Raw genomic sequence first — 24910 nt, forward strand, 5'->3', positions numbered from 1 at the left:
CTTCATTCCCAGTTGCTAGGCAAAATTTATGGCTTGCTTGTGTGGTTCAAAAGCACCTGAATCAAGAAACCATAGCTCTATTGAATTCTGATAGTAGATAAGCTGCATCCTAATTCAAACAAGGGAAATTTGTGGAAGTTTTGACAATATCCTTTCGATCTTGTATCTGGGATGACTGTCACTGCTGTGTTTGTGTAGCTCCACCCATTATAATAACAACCTTTCCTGGCCAGATTTTTATACAGTTTTGTTTTTGATTCTCCTCACTCACTACCAATCCGGCCCACACTCCGGTCACTCACTTTGTTTCCAACTGAACTAACCCAACGCTGGTTCTCTCGAAGTGCTGTCTCACTCATTGACCTAACAGGCAATGTGCTACAATCTCAGAATGAGGAATACATCTGCTAACCAGCTCTTGAGCTTTATTGCAGTATGTGTCTTCAAAGCTTTTTTCTACGCAGTCACCACACTGTAATTTCATCTCTTTCCAGTGCTGTAAACACATTGCGGTCTGGCCAAAATGTCAAAGAAAGCCTCATGCCATGTATCACAATCTAAGACTCTTCATTATGTTGTACCTATACTTAATCTTGCTGACATAATGACCACTACTGTATACCATGTCATTTTGTTTCCAAATGATCTAAAAGTGCCAATCACTCAAGGGATTGTGTAAACGTGTGGGTTCATTGATGATGTGGAGATACCAGCATTGGACTGGGGTAAACCCAGCAAGAAGTCTGACAACACCAGGTTTAAGTCCAACCGATTTTATTGATAGTAAACTCACAAGCTTGAGGTTAAACTCCGTCAGGTGATTCACCTGACGAAGAGTTTAACCTCGAAAGCTTGAGAGTTTACTATCAAATAAATTGATTGGACTTAAACCTGGTGTTGTCAGACTTCTTACTGGGTTCATTTATGCACAAAGCTTGAAGGCAAAAGCAGCAGAGCTGTTTTCTGCATTCTGCTTATAGACCAAAAGTTAAACCAAGACTAGATCACATGACACATTTCTCTTCCAGCGATGATATGCTGCTTACCCATAATGGCATATTGCAACGGTGGACAGGATTGGAGAGTCGAGATGTGATTTAATTGCCATAGAAGTCCCAACCTTTGCCCTGCTCTTGTAGTCGAATTACTTGTGACTGGTCCAGTTCAGCTTCTGGTCAGTGGTAACCTCCAGGATGCTGATTGTGGAGGATTCAGAGAAAGTCAAGATAGGACCAGAGGGAGGACGGCCAGGCAGGCACCGATCCTGGGTGATGATGATACAACTTTATTCCAAAGGAAACCTTTTCACCCTAATTGTTGTGGTGTTGGAGATGTGATACGCAGGATAGGCTTTGGTTAAAAATGAACAGAGCTTTATCGATGGTGTGATCTCTTCAATGGCTGACTCCTTTTCGTTTCCTGTCCTAGGTACATAGCATCAATTCCTGTGCAGATATTAATGCAGCAGAGCTCTGCATGAACCATTTTTGGGGATCATGAGCCCTGTATGGAAAAAAAAGTGAGTCAGGCAGAGAGCCTAGCACACCAGGTAGTAGCTCTGATTGCAACAGCAAAATCCTGTAAATGCTCCCTTACCCTTGCCTGAGTGAGTTTAGCAAAGTTGCAAGGATCTTGTGTTGGAAGGGGAGCCCTCCGCATTTCTCCAGAGTGTGGCAAGTAAGTCCATAGTCGTACTGAGTGATACCGAGGCCAAACAGGCATGACCTTTCTCCCTGAGCGTGTCATCCTAGCCAAAGTGCTGGCAAAGGGCTTCAAGAGAGAAGTCAAGCTCCTACTTTCCTACTGGGTGCACAAGGAATGTGACCTTACTTCAAGATCAGTGCTTCTGGGATTGTTCCCAACTTCTCTGTCAACTTGTTCCTTGGCAGTGACTTAGTGGGATCAAAGGTGGTAGCGTCCCTGAGTTTGTGAGAAGCTGAACAAGATCAGGGAGTTAGAGCAACTGCAGGAGAAAGTCCTTCATTTTCCTGGCTGCATAGTGACTCAGTCTATGGGCAAATGTTAGAGGAGGCCAAACCAGCAGTGCAGACAGATGACCCTGAAGTTTTTTTTTGCAATTAGAATATCAATGATGTAATGAGTTGGTCTTCCATGGTTGCTGCTCAGCAAGCTGATTCAGTGCTTAAAAAATGCTAGAACAGCCTACCCAAACCAAAGCTGAAGTGAAGGAAGTTGCAAAGGACTATTATTTTAAAAGTAAGATGCTGATGAGAAAGTGGACACCTCCTTCACAGACTTGCAGTTGAGTGGTAGACAGTGATGCACCAGGTAGTGATATGTTGGGAGATACTGAGAGTTGCCCATGAAATCTCAATAGCTGAGTACATGAAAAACCCAAGAAAGCAGATGCCATTGTTTTTTATTAATCTCGTTGCTGCAAAGATGTGGTGTGGTTCTGCAAAACCTGCCATACCCATCAGGTAGTGGAGAAACCACAACCTACAATTCAACCTACACCTATGATCCCTATAAGACCCTTTGGCAAGGTGCTTGGATTGTGTGGGACCCCTGTGAAGAACAACAGGGCAATCAGTATGTGGTTATTATGGATGTGGTGCATGATTCCCGAAGACTATTTTCTTGAACGACCTCTATCAAGGTAGTGGTGTGGGGATTAACACAATTCTTCACGCAATATGGCCTGCCCACTGAAATCCATTTGGGTCAGGGCTCAAATCTCATGTCAAAATATTCCCCGAAGTCATGGATAACCTGGCCATAGCCTAGCTGAAGTTCTCATAGTCACAAGGAGCTTTAGTAAGGCACAATTAAACCTTAACAACATTGATCAAGGCATAGTGCTATGAGTAGCCCCGGAACTGGAATAAAGACTGAGTTTTGTTCTATTTACCACCAGGGACACACCCAATAAGTCCATCGAGTCTAATCTTTATTTGAATGAATTTACGAACATGAGGGGAATTTCACAATAACTTAGTTGTAGTGTTAATGTAAGCCTCACTTGCGGCTAATACATAAAGTAAAAGTTTAAGTGAGAGGTCCCTTAAAACTAATAGATGAATTTTGAACAGAAGATGTTAGACCATATATCCCCAATCTGTGTTTCTTGTGAAAAGTTTGGCCTAAGACTCCTTGAACTTATTGCAAGTGCACATCAATATCTTGCCACTCCATGTCAGAGGTTATATTTGTATAGTAACACTCCTTGAAGTGGCAAACTCTAAGTACAATCTTGAACATGGCAATCCTGGAAAAGGTATGTGCATATCATTGAAATTTTTAAAAAGATGTATTTCTCTGAATCCGCATTTACTTTCCACTCACGATCTCCTGAGGAGGCGCTGATGGATCACTGACAACGCGTTAGAAAAACTTAAGGACACTTGGGGTGATTCTGTTGTCCATCAACTTGCTAATTCAAGTGTTTGTGCATTGTAAGATGGGTCTGTTGCAATGTTTACAATAACCATGCCCCGCATGCATGTGGAAAACTAATGTAAAACTTAACTGGCCAAACAGATCCCTTGTAAATCTAAACTGAAGCTGCTAAATGGTGTCTTAACATTTTATCATGTCTGCATGTTTCAAATCTAATGCGAAATAATCTCCATCACCTTGCACGGTAACGCATCGAGATTTGTGAAAGTATGCATTAGGTCTTTGTCTTAATTCCCCTGTGTAAGGAAAAACCCAGATGTTGCATATTTTTAAATAAAATGTCCAAGACATGTTATGTAATTCCTAAAAGCATCATAAAAATATTACTGACAGAGGGTTTCATTATAGAAAATAAGAGGTGGGACAGTGTCATCAGTTACTGGATCTATGATGAAACTTTCCGAAATTTCCAGAGACTTATCCAGTTGTCAGATCTGAACGATGAAGATGTGACTCATTTTCTTGCTGTGCTCCGATGTGGAACTGGTTCATTCTGAAACAGTGCATATTTCTGAGATTAACGTACAGCCTTGCACTCCCTGACAAAAGTGGTTCAGTCTGCATCTCGATAGTAACATGCATCAGCTGCGTTTGGAAAGAGCAAGCAGCTGTTTCTTGACACTGGAGAGGAATCACTGAGTAATCGCACTGACTTTTTTTTTAAAATTCTGATCTCATCTGTTATGTGTTTAAAGCATAAAATTGGAAGTGGGCGGAGGAATTTTAAACAAATGTGCTTAAACTTCCTGAACAAGCCTATGCTTTATGACAACATGGTAACATTTGTGGTCTGTACGATGGTGGATTCTGTGACACATGAGCAAATGAAGGGAAAATTGTATGAAATGGCTGCATGCCTCCCCATAAGGATCATGGTTATTATTTGTTCTTTATTGGCAGATGCTGATTGGATTTCTGCCAAATTAAATATAAACCCTATTGCCCTGAAGGGCAAAAAAAAAGTAAAAATTTCGAAAATGGCTGGTGCTGGTTCAAACTGTATTTCCATTTCTAATTTTAAAATTCATTCATGGGATGTGGACATCACAGGCCAGACCAGCGTTTATTGTCCGTCCCTACTGGCCCTTGAGATGGTGCTGGTCAGTTGAGTTCTTGAAACGCTGCAGTTCCTGAGGTGTCGATGCACCCACAGTGTTGTGAGGGAGGGAGTTCCAAGATCTTGACCCAGTGACAGTGAAGGAATGTGATATATTTCCGAGTCAGAATGGTGAGCGACTTGGAGGTGGTGGTGTTCTGAGGCATCCGCTGCCTTCCTCTTCTTCTAGAGGGTAGTAGATGTGGGTTTGGAAGGTGCTGTCTAAGGAACCTTGGTGAGTTCCTGCAGTGCATCTTGTAGTCAGTACACACAGCTGCCACGGTTTGTCGGTGGTGGAGGAAGTGAATGTTTGTGACAAGGATACCAGTCAAGCAGGCTGCTTTGTCCTGGATGGTGGTGAGGTTCTTGATTATTGTCAGAGCTGCACTTCTCAGGGTGAATAATCCTTCAAACTTCTGACTTGTGCCTTGTAGATTGTGGACAGGCTTTGGAGAATCAGGAAGTGAGATACTCACTGGATTCCTAACCTCTGACCTACTCTTGTAGACATAATAATTTTGTGGTTAGTCCACTTCGGTTTTGGTCAATGGTAATCCCCAGGATGCTCATTCAGTGAGGGATGCAGTGATGGTAGTGTCATTGAATGTCAAGGAACAATGGTTGGATCTGCTCATTACTTAGTACCAGTGTGGCACAAATGTTATTTATCACTTGTCATATATTGTCCATGTCTTGTAGATTTTTGTGCATGGACTGCTTTGGTATCTGAGGAGTCACAAATGGTGTAGAGCATTGTGCAGTCATCAGCAAGGTCTCTGACCCTCATTCCTATTCTAAGCCCGGCTGTAAAGAAATCTGCTAGTAAGAAGAAACTACAAGTGACTAACTTTGCAATCTGCTGAACATCCATTCCTCTGACAGGATTCTATAATAATCCCTTATCTATGACTGCAGTTATTGAACCCACCTTTCCTTTTGGACTGGAAACATCACCTTTTCCAGGCCTGAAACAACAGTTATTCCTACGATGAACCAAACATGTGAACTACAAACTATTATTTTGTTTACATCTTAAAAGTGCACTATTCAAATGTATTTGGGAGTGAATGTATGAATAAATAATTTTTACTTGGCCTTCTTTAAACCACTTTTGGTTGTTGCTGTTTTTAAATTGGCTACTTTCTGGAGCTAAGAACTGCACAATATCTTTTTTTTGAAGGGATAACCAAGAAGCTAGATGAGGGCAGTGAGGTTGATGTTGTCTACATGGACTTTAGCAAAGCCTTTAACAAGGTACCGCATGGTAGGTTGTTGCATAAAGTTAAATCTCACGGGATCCAAGGTGAGGTATCTAAATGATACAAAATTGGCTTTTTGACAGGAGCCAGAGAGAGGTTGTAGAGAGTTATTTTTCAAACTGGAGGCCTGTAACCAGCAGTGTGCCTTGGGGATCAGTGCTGGGCCCACTATTATTTGTCATTTATATTAATAATTTGGATGAAAATATAGGGGGCATAGTTAGTAAGTTTGCAGGTGACACCAAGATTGGTGGCATAGTGGACAGTGAAGAATGTTTTACCTCCAATTTCAATGGGATCTTGATCAATTGGGCCAGTGGGCTGACGAATGACAGATGGAGTTTAATATAGACAAATGCAAGGTGATGTATTTTTGTAGATTGAACCAGGGCAGGACTTACTCAGTTAATAGGGCATTTGGGAGGTTACAAAACAAAGATCTAGGGGTACATGAGCATAGCTCCTTGAAAGTGGAGTCATAGGTGGACAGAGTGGTGTAGAAGGCATTCAGCATGCTTGATTTCATCGGTCAGAACATTGAATACAGGAGTTGGGACATCTTGCTGAAGTTGTACAAAACATTGGTAAGGCCATAGTTGGAATGCTATGTGCAATTCTGGTCACCCTATTGTAGAAAGGATATTAAATTATAGAGTGCAGAAAAGATTTACTAGGATGCTACCGGGACTTGATGAATTGAGTTATAAGGAGAGGCTGAATAGACTGGGACTTTTTTCCTTGGAGTGTAGGAGGCTGAGAGGTGTCTTTATAGAGGTCTATAAAATAATGAGGGGTATAGACAAGATAGATAGTCCATATCTTTTCCCAAAGGTAGGGGAGTCTAAAACTAGAGGGCATAGGTCTAAGGTGAGAGGGGAAAGATACAAAAGTGTCCAGAGGGGCAGTTTTTTCACACACAGGGTGGTGAATGCCTGGAACAAGCTGCCAGAGGTAGTAGTAGAGACAGGTGCAATTTTATCTTTTTAAAAAGCATTTAAATAGTTACATGGGTACAATGGGTAGAGAGGGATATGGGCCAAATGTTGGCAATTGGGATTGGTTTAGGGCAGCATGGACAAATTGGGCCGAAGGGCCTGCTTCCATGCTGTAAACCTCTGACTCTATGACTCTTCTCCGAAACCACCGTGGTTACAGGAAGTAAGGAGAAGGGTATGGAGTTATGGTTCACTTCTGAACCTGTCTGCAGCACCTACTTGAAACTGGCACTCTATTACTGTCCTCTGTTGCCCTATGCAGCTGCAGCGTAGCCAACAGCTGGTGCTGTTCCTTGTGTTCCTGATGATGTTGCTGCACCCCTTGTTTCGCATCATGGGCCAGAGGTAGAGATCACCAGCGGGTCCCATGCTGCAGTGAATGGCAGCAGGGTAGTACAAATTAAGGTTAATAGTTCAGTACTTGTGACCAAGTTGGAAATTACCTGTAAAGTTGTGAAAGCACATGTTTCGTGAAAATAACCAATTCCTTCAAGCAAGGAAGCAGCAAAGTGTTTTCACTCCTTTAAAGGGTTTTTAGCCTATTTATTTTCCTGGGCAATGAATCCACTTTCTTGTCCCTGGTAAATTCCACATAGCTCGGAAAACCTTTGCGCTGGTTGTTAAATTCTGGGTTAAAGAATGCATTAATTGACTCCACGTATTTAAATTCAAGACCCAATAGATTTGGGATGGAGAAGGTGAGCTGGGGATTAATTGCACCCCGTCTTCCCTTCGAGCAGTTAATCTCTACCCTCACATTCTGAAGAGCAAAAGAAGGTTGGAGACGAGGCATTAGTTTACACCAGTCAAGCATTAGTTCTAATCAAGGAGGGAATATGACTGGTTGAAATGATAGGAAGGGACTAGTTACCACATCAACTAGAAAGAGTGAAAAAAGGGAAATGGGGTGTTCAAAATTGTGTTGTGGGAACAGGAACTGAATCTCTATGAACAGGATAGGGTTGGAGAGAGCTGGACAATCGATGGATTACTAACTAGAAAATGATGTGTATGCACAGGCAAAGTTGGAGACGCCAGGGGTGGGCACGTTAAGAAGTCTCACAACATCAGTTTAAAGTCCAAAGGGTTTATTTGGAATCATGAGCATTTTGGAGCATTGTTCCTTTACCTGATAAAGAAGCAGTACTCTGAAAGCTTGTGATTCCATATAAATCTGTTGGGCTTTAACCTGGTGTTGAGACTTCTTTCTGTGCCCACAGGTAAAGGAGTGGGGAAACCTGGATTAATTGGTGAAGGGGAAACAGTTGCTGAATGGATGTTGACAAATAAATACACTAGCTCCTCTCACTCTTTGGAGATAAGCCATGTCAAGAACATTTTTAAAAAAATTGATGGCCCAGTGGGCATGATCATGAACTATATGATCTTTGCTTGAAGTCCTCTGGTGTGATGAATTTGTTAATCTCGGCAGGGGTGTAAATTATCTCATTACGCTCACTAGCCAGCTGGAGGATCAGGGTTCCTGTTCCTCACTAGATACCTCATTGGAAGTGCAAAAGCAGAGCTGGGGTTGTCTACACTGATGTCCATGCTCTGTCGTGGATAAGACATCAAGTGTCTGTGTGGGCTTCCTCTGGGTGCTCTGGGTTTCCTACCACAGTCCAAAGACATACAGGTTGGGAGGATTGGCCAAACTAAATTGCCACTAAGTGTCAGGGGGACTAGCTAGGGTAAATGTATGGTGTTATGGGGATAGGACCTGGGTGGGATTGTGGTCGGTGCAGACTCAATGGGCCGAATGGCCTCCTTCTGCACTGTTAGGATCCTATTTAATCCTGATGGTAGACACAGCAGTAGGGGGGAATTTTTTTTTGTTTTGCCGCGTAACTCATCCTTCAGGCTGAGCAATAATTTTCCACATTTTTAAGAGATATGGCAATGCACAATCCAACTGCATCATTGGGCACATACTTGACCTTACAAATCAAATCAGTTACATTTTTTTTCACTTTTCAAAATGTGTGCTGTTATTAACAGATGTGAAAGTAATTTATAAATGTTTTCCAACTAATTTCTAGGTCATTGCAGCATGAATAGTTCTGGTAAAAGTAAAGAGTGACAGCTGTAGATATAGCATGTGATTTGTTTTGAGCAGTCTGACTCCTCTGGGAGTTTTGATTTGATGTGTACTGCTGTCACACTTGTCAGTGCTATGTGGCTGAAATATTTTCTTGAAGGTATAAAGAGGAAAGCAATACTTTGCCCTGGCTATCTCCATTGGGAACAGGGGATTAAAATCCAGTCAACACGTGTAATAACCATATAAAAACTAAGGACTTTGGTCTGAAAAATGTTACGGAAAAATTGAATGACTTGTTCATGCAGTGATACATATTTGCTTGGAATGCATTCACGTGCTTTGTGAAGCTCAAGATTAATCTTTACTTTTCCTTTTTTGTGCTACAGGATTGCAGACCCATTGGGAATTCAAATAACAGAAAGCCAATGCCATTTGGGGTTGGTACAAACATGACTGACGCCAAACAGACAGCAAGTACACAGTACAACACTCCTGCTGCGCTCTATACCAATGACAATGTAGATTTGCAGAAACAGTTAAGTGGACTTCACGTCACCTCTCCTCAATAGTAAGTATGTCTTGGTGATTGCTGCAAAATAAATTTGCTGCTGCTCTTTGTAGATGTGGTGGGAAGGAGGGGTTCTCTGATTGCCTTTCTCTCGAACCTCACGACTGGGATTCTCCCCAAAAAATTCTAGCTGTCGAAGTTGTGTGAAAACTGTAGGAAATCACGCTGTCTTTTTTCAGTGGAAGCTTCAAAATGAATCTCCCACACTGTGTGCTAGTGCACTAACATAAAGCGTGTGGAAAAAATTGGGGGTGAGGCCTATTCCCACCCAGGAGTCTGGCAGCATAGCACTGAGTGGGCCAGTGCACATGCACTAATCTGTCAGTACTGAGATTGGCTCCTGTCTGCTGGCCTCCCGTGTACTGGCCAGCTCAAGCGTGAGCCAGTCTCAATCGCTGGCCTCTCTCTCTCTCTCTCTCTCTCTGCTCAATCCCAAAGTGCAGAGTGGCAGCAGGACCCCCCACCCCACCCCCACTGATCTGCCCCTTATTAGACTCCATCTGTATTAGGCCCCTCCTCCTTGATACTGCCCCATGCCTGATGGGCAGTGCCAAGGTACCTGCTGGGCATTGGCACTTTGCCCTTTAGGCAGTTCCAGGGGCACTGATTTGCCACCCCCCCTTCATTCCAGTGGCATTCAGGCTACTAGCTCCCTAAAAGTGGGGAGCTATTGTAACCCTACTGGAGTGAAATACTCCTGGTGGCAGGGGAGATACTAGTGAACCCAGGGACTTCAGTCACCGGCCCTTGAATAGCATTTAAATTATGTTGACATTAGCGTTTTGAATAATTCATTTGGCTCCCCACCAATTTCTGGCACGGAGTGGCACAGCTGGAATGATGCTGGGAAACGCTATCGGGGCGTGATGCCCAGTCTGGATCCCGTGCATCGGGCACTACTTGAATCTCCCAGCCAGCTGTGCTTAAAAAAAGTTCGTGCAGTGGGACGGGAGAATTCCCTCCTCCCACCCTCCAATATTTTTCATTTCTCTCTCTCATCTCCAGTAATTTAACTAAGCTGTATGGAATCTCCGTTTCACCCTGGATGTATCCTATCAGAAATTACTAATCACGTAAGCAATTTGATTAATCAAAACCAATGGTTTAACCTAATTTTCACAAGTTTGTTATAAACAATAAATTACTTTTAGCTTAAATTAGAAGAATAAAAGGCGAGTTGAAAAAGAAATAGAATCTCTGAAGTGCAGAAGGAGGCCATTCAGCCCACCTTGTCTACACCAACTCCCTACAAGAGTATCTTACCCAGGCCCCCTCCACCACCGTATCTCTGTAACCTCACACACATACCATGGCTAATCCATCTAATCTACACATCTTGGCGCACTAATGGGTAATTTTAGCATGGCCAATCCACCTAACCCGCACATCTTTGGACTCTGGGAGAAAGCTGGAGCACCCGGAGGAAACCCACACAGATATGCGGAGAACATGCAAGCTCCACACTGACAAGGCCAGGATTGAACCCCGGCCTCTAGCACTGAGAGGCAACTATGCTGCTGGTGCTACCGCTGATACCTAAATAACTTCAGATATACAGAAAGAATGTGGGATGTATAATGAGATTGAGCCCACCTCTCCATGAGAATGGAATTTGAACCTTTTTTTCTTAGGCTTGTATGGCTGAATTCCAGCTAAACCGCCATGGGAGTTCTAACATTTCTATTGGCAGATTTCCACTGCCACATAGCAAGTAGAAAGACAGTTTGCTTTGTGTTTTCCTGATAATTAATTTTTTGAGTTTGTGGTATGTGAGACAGATCTTCTACCAAATCAGTTTGAAAATTTTCATTGAAAATAAATTCTAGCTGCCATGTATCTCAGGCAGGTGTGATGTTCAGTCTTCAGTATATGCCGATTTTATCTGATCTCAGGATATTACAACTGACCTCACAGATCATCAGCTAGGTAGTTGGGGGGGGGAAACTGGCAATATGTTTTGGTATCACAATCTGGTGATTGCCATTAGTATGTGAACTGGACAAACTATTACATCTATTGCAGTAAAATAGCTTTCTGACACTGATTATCTCAGCTCAAATGAAAAGAGGCTATTTAGGAGGATGATTGGTGCCACATGGAGCTATATCCCAGCAGGAGGAGAGTAAATAAACAATGAAGCATTTATTTTATTCCTCCCACCCCCCACCAAGCTGTTATAAAATACAAAACTGCCAAAGGTCTCGTTCCACATGTTAAGAGCTAACTTTACAAAACCATACCAGCATTTTAGTACAACACAGTGCTCTGAGAATCAAATTCACTTGGATTTATGATGTGTGTCTTGTTAGAATGTTATTTCCCCTGTGGTGCTCTCTGATTCTTCAGCAGAAAGGACAATGTGTCCAATGTCTTTTTGTCCTGATAATTGATGGCAAACAGATGCTGGATTAAATTTTTTGATTATTCGGACTAAAGGTGAAATAATTCTGTCCTTTCTGCAAATGGACAAATCCAAAGAAATTGGTTTTGAATATTATATGCCACAGTTTGGCAAGCTGATAGCTGTGTGAGTTCATACAAGTTTATGATTTTGGCTCTATATCACATGTACAACAGGTACCCTGCTGATACAAATCATCCTTTTCCTGCCAGCTTTCTATCACATCCTGAACAATTGACTTGCTTGTTAGAGTCCACAGTAATTCTCCATTACCTCTCATTGTGAGTTTACACAGTGAGTGTTGGCAGGCTGCTCATAGCCTGGGAACATTAAAAACCCTAGTCTGGTCCTGTCTTCACCCAGCATTGAAGCGTATCTACTTCAGCAAGGATTGCTCGTTGGTGAAAGGGATGGAAAATCTGGCCAAATCTCCCCCCTCTAAGCTCTTCCACCAGGACCACATTTACCACCCTCTCAAAAAACAACTAACTCTGCATAGCCTGAGGTCAAACCCGAGACCCCATTGGATTTTGTTACCACTGCTTTGATCAAGTGAGCTGCATAAGTGCTATATTTGAAAATTACTGGCTGATATTTAATTCTTTCCCTCCTCCATTTCATGGAATGCATTTATTCAATTATAACTTTTGTACACAAGAGTTTCACATTGCAAGAATGAGTGACTGGTTGATGTTGAGATTTGAGTGTCCTTGGAGCTGCACTCATCTAGGGAATTGGAGAGTATTCCATTACACTCTGAACTTGTGCCTTGTAACTGATGAGAAGGCTTTGGCAGTCAGGAGGTGTGTTACTTGCTACAAAATTCATCACCTCTTGGCTGTTTTTGTCACCACATAGCTGACTGAAACAGTGACATATCTTTCTGGTTAGTGGTAACCCCAGGATGATGATAGTGGGGAACCCAGTGATGGTAGTGCTTCTAAAGTGTCAAAAGAGAGGCGATTAGAATCTCCTTTTGTTGGGGACGATCATTGCCTGGCACTTTTGTGCTTACAATGTTCCACTTGGTTCAGTTAGCTGGACAACTGGTTCGTGATGAAGAGCAACGTTGACAGCATGGGTTCAGTTCCTGTACCAGATGAGATTATTCATAATTGCCTGTCTTCTCGGCCTTGCCACTCGTCTGAGGTGTGTTGATCCTCAAGATAAATTAACAGCGCTCTCTCTCAAAGCAGACAGCAGCCTATAATCATCGGGGTCTATGGCAACTTTACATCTTTTATGAGGAGTAAAATGCACAGGGCTTAAAGAGTGAGATGGCAGTGAGGAGAATGATCTATAAAGTGCAGTACTTGAGTGGGGCATAAGGAATGAGACTTGAGCAAGGCATGTTGGATTTAAAAAGTGAGACCCGTGAGGAGAGCAGTGTATTTAAAAAAAAAACTTCAGTGAGGAAATCAGGCTATAGAGTGAAACTTCAGTCAGCAGAGCAGGTGCCACTGTACTTTATCAATCCCAGGGAGAGACGACCGTGTGGGAAGGAGGAGCGAAGGCGTTGTGTGCATGTATGTCCTAGGCCCATACAGCAGAGCCTGGTTAGCAGTCAACTTGGGACCCCTTGCCACTGAGACAAGGCCTTTCTACATCAAGCCTGTGTGGGAGCTGGCGTGCAATGTGTTCCCACTTCAAAAGAAATCTCACCCAGGCAACTGGATCCAGAACACGAGGACCCCTGATGGATAACCCCAACTGTGAAAACCAGAACTGTATAATCCGCTCTGCTCAACATCAATGTAGCCCCAAAGCAGTGATGGCAACAGAAACCATGCTACAAGAAAATTGCCAAGCCTCATTGCCAGCTGACTACCCCTGGTATCCCAGAGACGCAAAGTGTCCACAGCACCTTGTCTGCCCTTGAGGCCTCCATAATCAGCACCTGCAAAGAGATATTTAGTTACTCAACCAGGAAACGTCAAGACTGGCTCAATAAGAACGATCGGTCGACCCATGAAAAAGGATATGCCACAAGTACAAGGCTCGCCTCAACCTGAAACAGGACCCTGACCAGAGAGCAAGAATGATGTGGAGTTGCTGGCGTTGGACTGGGGTAGGCACAGTAAGTAGTCTCAATACCAGGTTAAAGTCCAACAGGTTTATTTGGTAGGACAAGAGAGAGAGCAAAAAAAGCAGCTGTCACCATGTCACCAAGCAGCAACTACACAGCAAATGCAGAAAACAATGTCAACCCTTGTACATGGCTGCCTTTGAGCTCAGGAAAGCCTTTGACAGTGTCAACCACAAAGTTATTTTGGAACATCCTCCCCATTTTGACTGCCCACAAAAGCTTGTCTCCATCCTCTACCTACTCCATGATGACATGCAAGCCATGATCTCTACCAACAGATCTGTTACAAACCCAATTGAAGTTCAGACTGGGGTTAAGGAAGGCTGTGTGATCATACTGATGCTCTCCTCGATCTTTCTTGCCCTCATCAAGCTCCTGGCTGGAGTGGAATTAAAATACAGAAAAAAGAAAAGCTGTTCAACCTGTGCCACCTGCAGGTGAGATCCAAGGCTGTTCCATCCTCTGTCATTGGACTACAGGTGATGCTTGCATCAGCACACACACAACCTCCAAGTCATCATCATCTCCTTCATTGAAATGTTCAGGAGCATAGGTCAAATGCTAGGGTCCTCCACCAGCATGCCCCTGCTACATAGCACTTCACCCACCCACCCACCCATTTATCAACATCAACAAGGCAGCCTGCTTTCCATGTTTTAGAGCCTACTGTCAACAAGGGCAGACAAGAGTGACAATGTTCAACAACATCTTCAGTGTGCCAGCACAACCTTTGGTCTCCTGAGGAAGGGAAAAAACCAGGACCTCAAACCTGGCACCAAGCTCATGGCCTACAGTGCAGTAGGGAAACCCACCCTCCTGTATGGCTCAGATGTGGACTATGTACAACCAGCAGCTCCGAATCCTGGAGAAGTATCACCAGCACTGTCTTGGCAAGACCCTGCAAATCCATTGGCAGGAAAGGCATACCAATATCTGTGTCTTCACGCCAGCACCCTGGCATTGAAGCATTAAACACTCTTAAACAACTCTGCTGGGCTGGCCACACCATCCTCATGCCTGACGCAAGACTCCCAAAATGAGCATTCTGCACAGAGCTTTGACACAAGCTAGCCACAGGAGGACAGGGAAAATGGTTCAAGGATACCCTCAAAGCCTCCTTTTTGAAAACTGCAGCATCCCCACTTACAGCTGCGATTCCCTGACCAGGGCCCCCCCCTCCCTCCCAGAAACACAAAATCTCTGTCAGTGCAGACTCAATGGGCTGAATGGCCTCCTTTTTTGCACTGGAGAGATTCTATGACTTGAGTTTCACCAGTTAAGCTGTTAAATCACCAAGGGCAACCTGAAGCCAAGTGTAGACAGTGAAAGGAGCATATGCCAACTTGTTCACTCCACCCACCCACTCATCCAAGCACCGTCTGTCCCACCTTGGACAGAGACTGGAAGCTGCACATTTGTGGTGAGTTTACTGAGTCACCTGAGAACTAATGTGGAAGCAAGTCATCCTCGACTGCTTGCGAAGAGAAGAATATATGAGGAGCTGCGAGTGTACCTTGTTCAATCATCAGTTTACATCCCCACTTTGACCTTTTATGTTTGAGGGCAGGTCATTAATGAAGAAGTTGAAGATATTTGGGTCATGGACTTTGTTCTGTGGTTTTCCACTATCCATGTCGTGAACAGGGATGATTTGCCTTCAACAACAATAACAAGCTTCTTTTTTACAAAGTACAATTGCAGCCAGTAGAGCCCCAATTCCCATTGATTTAGTTTTATCTGGACTCCTTGATGCCAAATGCTACATTTGTTGTCAGGAGCAGTTGCTCATCTCTCTGGAATTTAGTCCAGGATTGGACTAAGCCTCTGGAGTCAAGTGGTCTTGGCTGAATCGAAACTGTCTATTGGTGAATAGTTTATTGTTGAGTGCAACTAATATGGTCACAAGGTCAGTGATAGCTGAAGACCAATTGGCACCTTTAATTCTGCCTGTATGTTTGGAAGAAGTTTTCCACCCTCTGAGGGTGTGACATGTGCATCACAAGGGTCCCAAACACTCTGGCTTAACGGGTTAAATGGCATTATCCTCTTCCAGTTTTTCTAACTTGGCATACTATATATGCTGGTCACAGTCCAGTCCGCACTGGGAGGTCGAACCCAGAATGATTGACTGCTTGCTGAGCACATCCAGCCTGCAAGGGTGAGCCTTCACTTCCAGTTGATTTCTGTTTCAAATTCTCCATCCCACGCTCATTCCAATCTCTCTGTCCTTGCCCTTCTACATTTATTTTTAAGTTCAGTGCAAAATCGAGGGCCAACACTGTCTTTTGATTGATACTTCACAGCCTTGCAGCTTCAACATTGCATTCAACGACTTTGAATCATCACTCCATTTTCATGTGGAACGTATGTTGGTAATAGTTTCTGCTGTAACCATTTTACACCTCCCCTGGGCCAATATTTTGTTTCATAATGGTCCAATTACCAATCCCTTTTGCCTTGGACTGCCATTCCTTTTGTTACTTAATCCCTCCAACTGCTCACAGAAATTGCCTTTTCATTTCTCCCCCCCCCCCAGTACTGAGTTTTTTTTTATGAACCGTTAAATCTCTGACTCTTATTTCCAATGAAAAGCCATCAACTTGAAACACTGAACTGGCTGCTTTCAGATTGAGGATTTTAGTACCGATCTCCAGCATCCACAGCATTTTAATTTTGTTCCACTTATTTTTCTTGTATCTTTTGACTGAATTATTCACTGCTTACTAACCTCCTTTCAAACTGGGCAAGGGAACTGTGTGGTTGGACTCTTTGCCAATGAATCACAATGAATATATTGCACAAAAAAATGCAGCAAGACCACAGAAATCAGGCAGATTTTCAGAAAAATCTGCACATTCCAATATAAGAATGTCAAATCATACATTGTCGTGTATAACATATTTTCAGAATTACAAGAGTTATGACATGCACCACTTGGAAAAAAATTAGTGGTTAAAAATCTAATCATCTGTTCATCCGTGTATGCTTAATTCCAAAAGCTTTTGTTTTCATACAGCACTGATCCACCAAAGCTATCGCCAAAGTTGTGGAATGAGGTCGACACTGAATCAGATGTTTATAAGATGCTTCAAGATGGCGAGGAACCGATTTCAGAACCTAAACAGTCTGGCTCTTTCAAATTACTACAGGGCATGCTGGAAGCAGAGCAGACAGGTAATGCCTAGCGGAAGGATGGGCCATTAGTACCTTTTACATGATTAGATAGCTTTTTTTTTTGTTATTTCTTTTAACTGCCTCAAAATCCAGTATGTTGGTTTAAAAAAAAAGTTTCATTTTGATAGGCAGTAAGTACGTTGTACTTGGTTATTTAAAAACTGAGACTCTCAAAATACCTGAGGTGAAATTAATATATTTATTACAACAGTACTACTTTAAATCCCAATTCTATACCACTCAACCTTTCCTATGCCATCCCTCTCATTTGAACTCCATCCCCATTCCCAGGGCACCAGTGCATTCCTCCTGTTCCGGTATCCCTCCAGCCAGGATAACTTTGTTGGATCTGTCATTACTCTTTTGAAACTTGCCGACTTCAGGATTTAGCACAGGCAAACACCAAACTCCTGCAGTTGCAGCTTGTCATTCACTGCCCTGCCACAGACTGTCGCGTCCAACACCCTCTGCGTTTACTGAGCCAGCAATTGGTGAAATCCGTTGATGTGGGGACAATTACCCTTTTTCCAGCTCTCGCATTCCTGTGTGAAACCCTGTTCAGAATAAAAATACACCATGTTCAGTGAGGTGAAATTGAGTTTTTAATGGCAATCTGAGTAATACCTATTACTAGAAGACCAATCAGTTGTGGCAAAATATTTATTTGTGGCTATTGCAAAATGTAACCAATGTGGTTATTGATAATTTTTTAAAACAATCTTCATGTTTCAGTTCCTACCTGCACCCCAATGTGTCCAGTAGATGCCCATACGGGATATGAATTTGGCCTGTAATGAACCAATTGACACCACTTATCCCTGAGCTTATCGCGATTCAGTGATTGTTCAAGAATCAAATTGGGATCACACAGCTTTCCTGCTCGTTCGTAAAGGCCATACAGCAAATCCTTGTTGGGCTTGCCAATGGCCTCATTGGGGGAGTGGAGTGATGGTCCCATGTGGGTAGGATCTGTGCCTAAATTTAAGGACTGGGCATCAGGCAAGTGGCTAGTTGCTGAAAGTTACACTTTGCCCTGGCCTCCGCCAACCCTGCCCCCACAAACCCCACAATTCCCATCCTGCCATCACTCCTGTTTAGCCTGGGGGCCCACAATGATCCTGGGTTTCTGGTGGATGGGTTTCTTCCCACAGCCACCACTCCCACTGGCATTGACGGCAATGGCAAACTGGCAGCCATTGATTGGTGATCAGGTGGATCTTCTGCGGGGAAGTCCCGTATTCCATTGGACCTAGATCATGGAACTTGAGGGTTCTCTGTCAGATCTCCAATGGTTGTTGCGACCCTTGTCTTAGGCAATGTTTCAGGCCATGGTTTTCAGATTCATGTGTTGGAATATTCAATGTAAAGTATGGACCTTTGGGACGTTACTGAGGCCAGTTAATGATTTCATAGTATTGTAGGAAAATTTTACATTTTTGTTCCCTGCATTGACTGGAGTCTGTAATAGAAAGGCGGTGGATATAGTACTATCTGCCACAAAGCAGTGAGTGAGAGTTTGGCAACATAATGCGCATCTTTCAGTGCGAAGTTGCAGTCCAGCCAGATAAATTAACTTGCACTTAAACAAGCAGAGCATAGATTTATTATTATTATATGTATATTTATATCTGTGTACACATATTGCAAACCTCAATTGTACAGTCCTAAAATGTGTAATTTCTGAAATGTTTTATAGGCGAAAAAAGTGAAAGGCCGGCTATCACCAAAAGTGTAAAATCTCCTGTAACAAAATTTAGCAATTCTGCACCCACACTACAGAAGTTACCGCAATGTACAAGATGCGAGACTGGCATAGTGTAAGTATCAACACCTGTGTCCAGCTTCACTAATCCTCAAGCTGTAGGCGGGGCAGTAACCATCACTAGCAGTCGTGCTGCTGAGCTGCCAGCCCTCTAATGGGACAGTAGCTCTCAGGAGCAGGCCAACATCCTCCATTGGATAGCAGCACTGGCCCCAGTCAGTAATAGCTGTTGCAAAGTCCTGTCACCTGCCTAAGAAGGATCAGCTTCCACTTCCATCACTATAAGTTCAGTAAATTCAATCCCATATTTGTTTTTCCACCTTGACTTTCTTTCCTTTCCATCCTCAGTTGCACTTTAATTTTGTCCTTCTTTGCCCCTGTAGTGCACGTTATTTAACCCCACCCTGTAATGAGATTTGAGAGGGTACAGGTTGCTGAGCAGCCCACCGAGAAAACACACTCTCCCCTGAGAACCTCTCGGGCAAAATTCATCAGTGATGATCGAGGGATGTACGGAATATTGACACATGCATGAGCATGGCACTTCAGAGAGAAGGATCTTGCTGATTGCCATAGACCCCAGTCTCATTTAATAATAGTGCAGTAACTTCCTATCCAATTTGCAAGCCATTTGTGTTGCAATCTGTACCTGTAATTTCATCCATACCAATCTTGGTTGCATTGCTATCTGGCAGCAGTTCTCAAACTAGGGCCATTGAGACTTTTCAGGGAGCCCTCAAAATTATGTGCAATGTGACCCTGGAGGCAGTAACGAGAGTGTGAACATCACATGCGCAGCAGTGTGTACTGGTATTCTGACCTACCAAGGAAATAGACTTGAGGATAGACAGACTCTGCAGGCAATTTATCTCACTGCCATTTGTAAGTAAATTCCCATTTTCATAAAAGCATTTTTTAAATACTCTTTTTAATGCAGCACTTTCGCATTACAAGTGTTTCATAGCTGTACAATTTAGATAGGGGATCTGTGATTACTAATCTACTTGAAAAGTGGGCCCTTCAATCAAAGAAGCTTGAGAACCACCATTACAGCAAAACACGGAGCAGAGACCAATGAGGTTGTTTATCTATAAGGTGCACACAGTCCAGAGCAAGCTAGGAAGAGGCCTGGATAGATGTTTCATGCATATTCTACAATGTGTGGATTGTGCAGGAAAGGACGAAACAAAAACACATTCATTTATAAGTGAGCTGGAATAGTAGTGAATTCAGGAAGGATAGTGAGGAAAGATGCTGATAGCTTAGTGTGACATTCACTATTCAATATTTGTCTGGACTGCCTGAAAAACTGTAATTTACTACTGCGATCTCAATGAAAACATGAGCAATACTCTTTCAATCAATCCCATTATTTAAGATTCCATCAGTCAGTTTAACCTTTTTCTGATTGAGCATACTGTCTAAATGGAACATCAAGTTCAATCCAAGTCCACATTTGAATGCTTCAACTAAGTATTTGCTAGCAGAGGTGTATTTAAAAAAAAAAGTCATACTTTTTACTGGATTTAATTCTGATCTGATGATGCTTTTCACTAAATGAGTTCTGCACTATTTTCAAGACTTGATCGCTCGTTTCTCTCGTTCCTATCTTTTTACTAATTATATCATCGCAACACACCCTGGTGATTGTATAACTTGAAATCTTGTTTGTCCTCTCAGAATCATTCATTCTAAAATCTCTCTTTTGACATTTTTCCTTTTTACAGTGGTGCTGTTGTTAAGGCGCGAGAGAAGCTCTACCACCCAGCGTGCTTTATGTGCTCCGACTGTGGGTTAAATCTGAAGCAGAAAGGCTACTTCTTTATCGAAGAGCAACTATACTGTGAGACCCATGCGAAAGCAAGAGTACAGCCTCCAGAGGGATATGAAGTTGTAGCTGTGTACCCTAATTCCAGAGTGTAAAAGTTGAGCATGTGCCTTCTGAATTTCTATTTAAATAAAAACAAACCTTTTGCTTTTGATATCTGGATTCTAAACGAAGCTGTGTGCCACAATTTAAATTTGTGTGGACATTTAAGCCATACCCAGAGCCAGAATGGTTCCAGCTGCAGAACTGATGCTTCAAATTGAGCTGAATCATGAATGGTCACCAAATAACTTCAGACAAATTCAGTGTCATGAACAAATCTGTAAGGATTACCTTTTTGGAATACAAATTTCAAATAACTTGGCACACAGTTGATCTATCGCTGCATTAAACAGTTTCTGCATTAATTCTGCTTCCCCTCCCCCGCCACCCCCACCCCGGCTACCGCCGACCCTCATCTGCTGAATGTGGGTATCAGGCATGGTCTGGTACCTCACCTAGAAATGTCCATTCTTCTCGTCAGATCCTAGACTAAGAGTGCAGGTTAGAGGATATTTTTCTTGTAAAAGGCATTACAGCCAAGTCTGAACCTGGCCAGAACCAAATGCATTCACTGTTCCAGCAGTGGAATCACTGTAAGACAATGGACGCAACTATTGTTGGCTGATTATCCCTGGTTAATAAAGGAAAAAGACTGTAACCGTAGCATCACACTCCTACCCCGGTTTATATCTGAAAACTCACTGCTGCATAAGAACTGAATTTGAGCTTCTGGTTTCTGTTGTTCAGCATCCTTTCAGTTGAGGCAGCATTCTATTCTTGTCCACTGCAAGTTAGCATTTATTCATATTTCTAGTTTTCATTGAGTTTGGGGGGGAAAAAAGAACTTGGACTAAAATTATGGCGCAATAGCTTCTTTAAAGCTGTAACTTGTGTTTCTAGAATTGTATCTGAACAAGTGGCTTTCTGGTGGCCTGTATTCACACACTAACTTGGGCAGAGAATTTCACATTAATTTTGAAGCAAAACATCTGTGCCAATATCTACAAGATTGGGAGATGCATTGACTATGGCTAGAACACAAGTAAAGTAAATATTGGCTATAAGGTTGCAGAGATTACCCTTTTTTGTTAGGGGAGGGTTATTGAAAGGGTTTTGTTAGTTTTATTATTAGTGGCTGTAGTATTTTAGACAACAGCTAACATGGGCTGCATTATTTCAAATGATGGACACTCTTTGCCTTAAGGAACTAATCATATTGATTTTCTGATACCAATTAGCTAAATGTATTGTTGCTCCATTGGACTGCGCAGGAAATGCTGTATGCAATAGGATTCTGATTATGTCTTCCTGTGCCATGAGGATAAACAAAATCATTGTAGTACACACGGCAGTGAGTTATTGCCATTTAAGATAATACAAAACATTTATAGTGCATATGATGTTAGATATTCTCCCAATGATAGTACCACCACCGGATGAAATGATTGTGTGCATGACCAGGAATGTTGCTGTTAAGCACTGCAGCCTGTTCCATGCTGGGTGCTGTCCTATCAATTTACATTTGGGCCTGTATCATTTACAGCAGCTCATTTTAAGTGAATGCCTCACTTCATACGTCAACAAGGGTCTTTCAGTTGACTCCTTATTCTCTTGATGTTTGTCTGGAAGTACTTCTCAGAGCAGGTGCAAGTCAGTCTTAAAGCAACACAAGAGTTTTATTTTAAGAAAATTGTTTTTGGATCCAATTTTCAAATACAATACTTAAAAGTTTTTCAGTCCATGAGGAAGAATAGTTTGTCTGAGGGTAAGCAGCCCAATTCCTGATTTTTCTGTGACAAAGCAAGCAATTGCAAAGAAACGAATTGCAGTGGCTATCTGCCCCTTTGTAGTGAAGCATAAGATGGTCCTCGAACTGGTTTCATCATCATTTTCACCATTTTTGAGGAGCAGGGAATGAAGTCGTCAGGTTGCAAGGCTACTATATCCTCTGTGTCTATTCCTTCATATACTTTTCATTACACATGCTCAATACTTCACCTGGATTTCCTTATCCCAGACCTTTTGAAATGAATTTGCCTGTCTTTCTGTTTGTAAGCTGTGAATGATGTAGGGTACGTGAAGCCATATGGAGGCCGACTTCTGCTACTTGTTTGAATTTGATTGAAAGAGAAAGGCATGCATTAAAATAGTAGCTGTGTGATACCATTCACATATTGCTTGTATTGTATACAATATCATCTGGTGTGTGTTGGAATGTATACAGGTGGTGGAGGGAGAAAGGGACTGAGTGAAATCTAAGCACCAGCCTCGAGCTTGGGAGGGGGATGCGATCTGTGATTTCTCGCTGTCTCTATATATGTGACCTGAAGGTTTTTGTATTAAAATCCCCTACTGCCCCATCTGTCTACTTCAGTTAGACATCATTGTGTCCTGCAACAGCAACTGAATTAAGAGGGGAAAAAAAAAGTTACAGAATCTGCCCTTCATGGGTATAAATACAGATTTCTGCATAAGACAGCAAAACTCTGGAAGATATTTTTGGATCAGGACTTTTGGTGATAGCAGTATGGAAAATGTACATGTATTAATTGGTACTACAAAATGCCCTCCTGTTTAATTGACATGAACAGTAAGAATTCAAACACACTTATACTGTGCTGAGTTAAAGGGAAAAGTTTGTAGCCTGCTTTACTTGGTTAAAAGGTTATGGGATTGGATCATCATTGCTGTTCACCATACAACACCTGGATGGATTCTGGGTCCAAACCTTGTGGCCAAGCTGTGTTGCTTTCATTTCTCACCTCCTCAAATGCTAGCAGGAGCATTGGGATTCCAAGGCTAGCTCTAGGACTGAAGTTTTAAAGTCCCACCTGCTTTGAAAATCCAGTTCATGATATACGATCTTAGCTTGATTTGATTTGTGTAGCCAGGACAGTGTGTTGTAATGTGACTGAAGCAACCCTCATTTGCCATGCTTAATATAGCAACACCTTTTACTGTTGTGGTAACAAATTAGATACCTTATGGGCTCCTTATCCCAGTTGTGGTAGTAACCTGGGAAGTGCCTAAGCCCGAAAGGTGAACATGCCTTTCCTAATGAATTTTCTGGAGTCTGGCAAGCTCCTAAAATATATTGTACCAGTTATTAAAAGCCTGGCCTTAATTGAGACTTCTGCTGCTTTAACACAGGACTTTTATATGTTGTCAATGGACTGGAAATAATTATTGTAGGTTATACTTATAGCCTGTTCTGTTTTTGCTCGTGAATGAAACTGAGGTCACAATTCTATAAAAGTGGAACTGAGTGATGCACTTAATGATTGTAAACCATTTTAGTTTAAACATAAATATTCTAGTGTTCGATGAATAGAAATGCATTATTTTTGTACAGTATCAAGTTGCACACTGTCTCCAGCAGAATAACTGGTGTCAGTGTTATGGACGTGTGTTGTGTGTAGATTGTAGACACTGGGTGGTTATCAATAAATTTCAAGTCAACTCGAGTTACATCTGAAATGCTTGGCTGGATTAGCACTTCTAAAATGTTAACAACCATCCTGCAGTCTGTTTCACACAAAATAATTGAGAAGCCCTTTTAAAAACATTGATTTTTTTTTAGCTAAAACAAAGATCAATATGAGAGAGCAACATGAGTGTGATGGGCCATCTAAATTACATGCTGATTTAGTATTTCAGACATGAGAAAAGTACTTAAACCAATCATCCCCTTGTTAATGAGATATTCTAAATCATAAATTTTAATAACCTTGCATCATCTTCAAATGAAAAACTTTGATTTTAAAGGAATCAAGTTGGACTACAATGGATTTGACCTGTTTACATGGTTATAGTGTTGACAGGATTAATGCGTTATAATTGAATCAAATCTGTTGAAGTAGTTGGCTTTTATCCTCAATTTTCAAATTTTGGCCTTTTGACCATAAGTTCCAACATTCGTTGGGTAAACTTGTCAATGCCTCATGGAGCTGGTGGAGCTTAAGGGCAAAGGCTTGTAACTGGATGGCTGCGCATGAAGTCCATCAGCACAAAAGGGATGTGGACAATTCTTTTGAATGCATGCAACGCATAAAATATAACCAATATGTACAATGGGAGGGGGAGAGAAATGATAACTTGGTTTCATTGTTTCTATAATATGTCAAAATCATGTAAAGTTTGTCAAGCAAAATAATCAGGCCATTCTTCAGGCATGACAACAATTTCCCACATTTTGATGTCTAAACAAAGGTATCATTTTCCTTCAATTCTATTAGCAG

General features: G+C 42.2%; 1 protein-coding gene across 1 annotated transcript in view; it reads left to right on the forward strand.

The window, feature by feature from the left end:
* Positions 1–21058, forward strand: part of LOC145351772 (PDZ and LIM domain protein 4-like) — an 85445-nt gene extending 64387 nt beyond the window's left edge. The window contains exons 4-7 of the mRNA XM_080201397.1: positions 9198–9379; positions 16883–17040; positions 18737–18857; positions 20530–21058. Of these exons, the coding sequence (XP_080057523.1) occupies positions 9198–9379; positions 16883–17040; positions 18737–18857; positions 20530–20725 (657 nt within the window). The 3' untranslated portion in view covers positions 20726–21058. The remainder of the gene's footprint in view (positions 1–9197; positions 9380–16882; positions 17041–18736; positions 18858–20529) is intronic.
* Positions 21059–24910: the final 3852 nt, after the last annotated feature.

Source organism: Carcharhinus amblyrhynchos, chromosome 13, assembly GCF_965287045.1.
Source record: "Carcharhinus amblyrhynchos chromosome 13, sCarAmb.v2.hapA, whole genome shotgun sequence".
In the NCBI taxonomy this organism is placed as follows: Eukaryota; Metazoa; Chordata; class Chondrichthyes; order Carcharhiniformes; family Carcharhinidae; genus Carcharhinus; species Carcharhinus amblyrhynchos.